The sequence below is a fragment of the Nestor notabilis genome, unplaced genomic scaffold (genome assembly GCF_000696875.1).
Source record: "Nestor notabilis isolate BGI_N333 unplaced genomic scaffold, ASM69687v1 scaffold17197, whole genome shotgun sequence".
NCBI classification, from domain to species: Eukaryota; Metazoa; Chordata; class Aves; order Psittaciformes; family Psittacidae; genus Nestor; species Nestor notabilis.
Window position 1 is genome coordinate 11895 of NW_009937961.1, and position 456 is coordinate 12350.

Consider the following 456-nt stretch of genomic DNA (forward strand, 5'->3'; position numbering starts at 1 on the left):
GGCCCCACGGGGGCCAGCCCCACCGTCTGGCTGGAGGTGCTCTTCACCTTCCTCTCCAGCGAGCTGGAGCGGATGGCCTGCCGCACACAGTTGGTGATCTCCTTCATGTCATCGCTCATGTTGCCAGAGATCTCCAGATCATGCAGCGATGGGGGGAAGTGGGGCACCGGTGGCACCGCACTCTCCACTGTGCCAGCGTCCAGAAAAAGGCTGGTGCGTGGATAAGTGGCAGAGCCACTGGCTGTAGGTGCTCTCAGCGCTGGCTGACTCCTCTGGCTCCCTCGGCTTGGCCATGGTGAACAGGAAGCCCGGTTCAATCATGATCTTCCCCTCCTTGTTGTGCACCAGCGGCGCCTCCAGCCGCCGCACCACCGGTGGGCTGTAGTAGATGCGGATCCCCGTCTTGTCGGGCGCTGTGTAGCTCCTCTGCATCTGCTTCTGGGCTGGGTCGTGCCC

At 63.4% G+C, this 456-nt stretch overlaps 1 protein-coding gene across 1 annotated transcript in view; it reads right to left on the minus strand.

Annotated features, from left to right (window-relative positions):
* The window catches only part of SOGA1 (suppressor of glucose, autophagy associated 1), a gene marked incomplete at both ends in the record, with an annotated part of 6982 nt that overhangs the window by 836 nt on the left and 5690 nt on the right, over window positions 1–456 (minus strand). The window contains 3 exon segments of the mRNA XM_010019087.1: window positions 4–203; window positions 205–451; window positions 453–456. The exon segment at window positions 453–456 is cut by the window's right edge and continues 263 nt beyond it. Coding sequence (XP_010017389.1) covers window positions 4–203; window positions 205–451; window positions 453–456 — 451 coding nt within the window.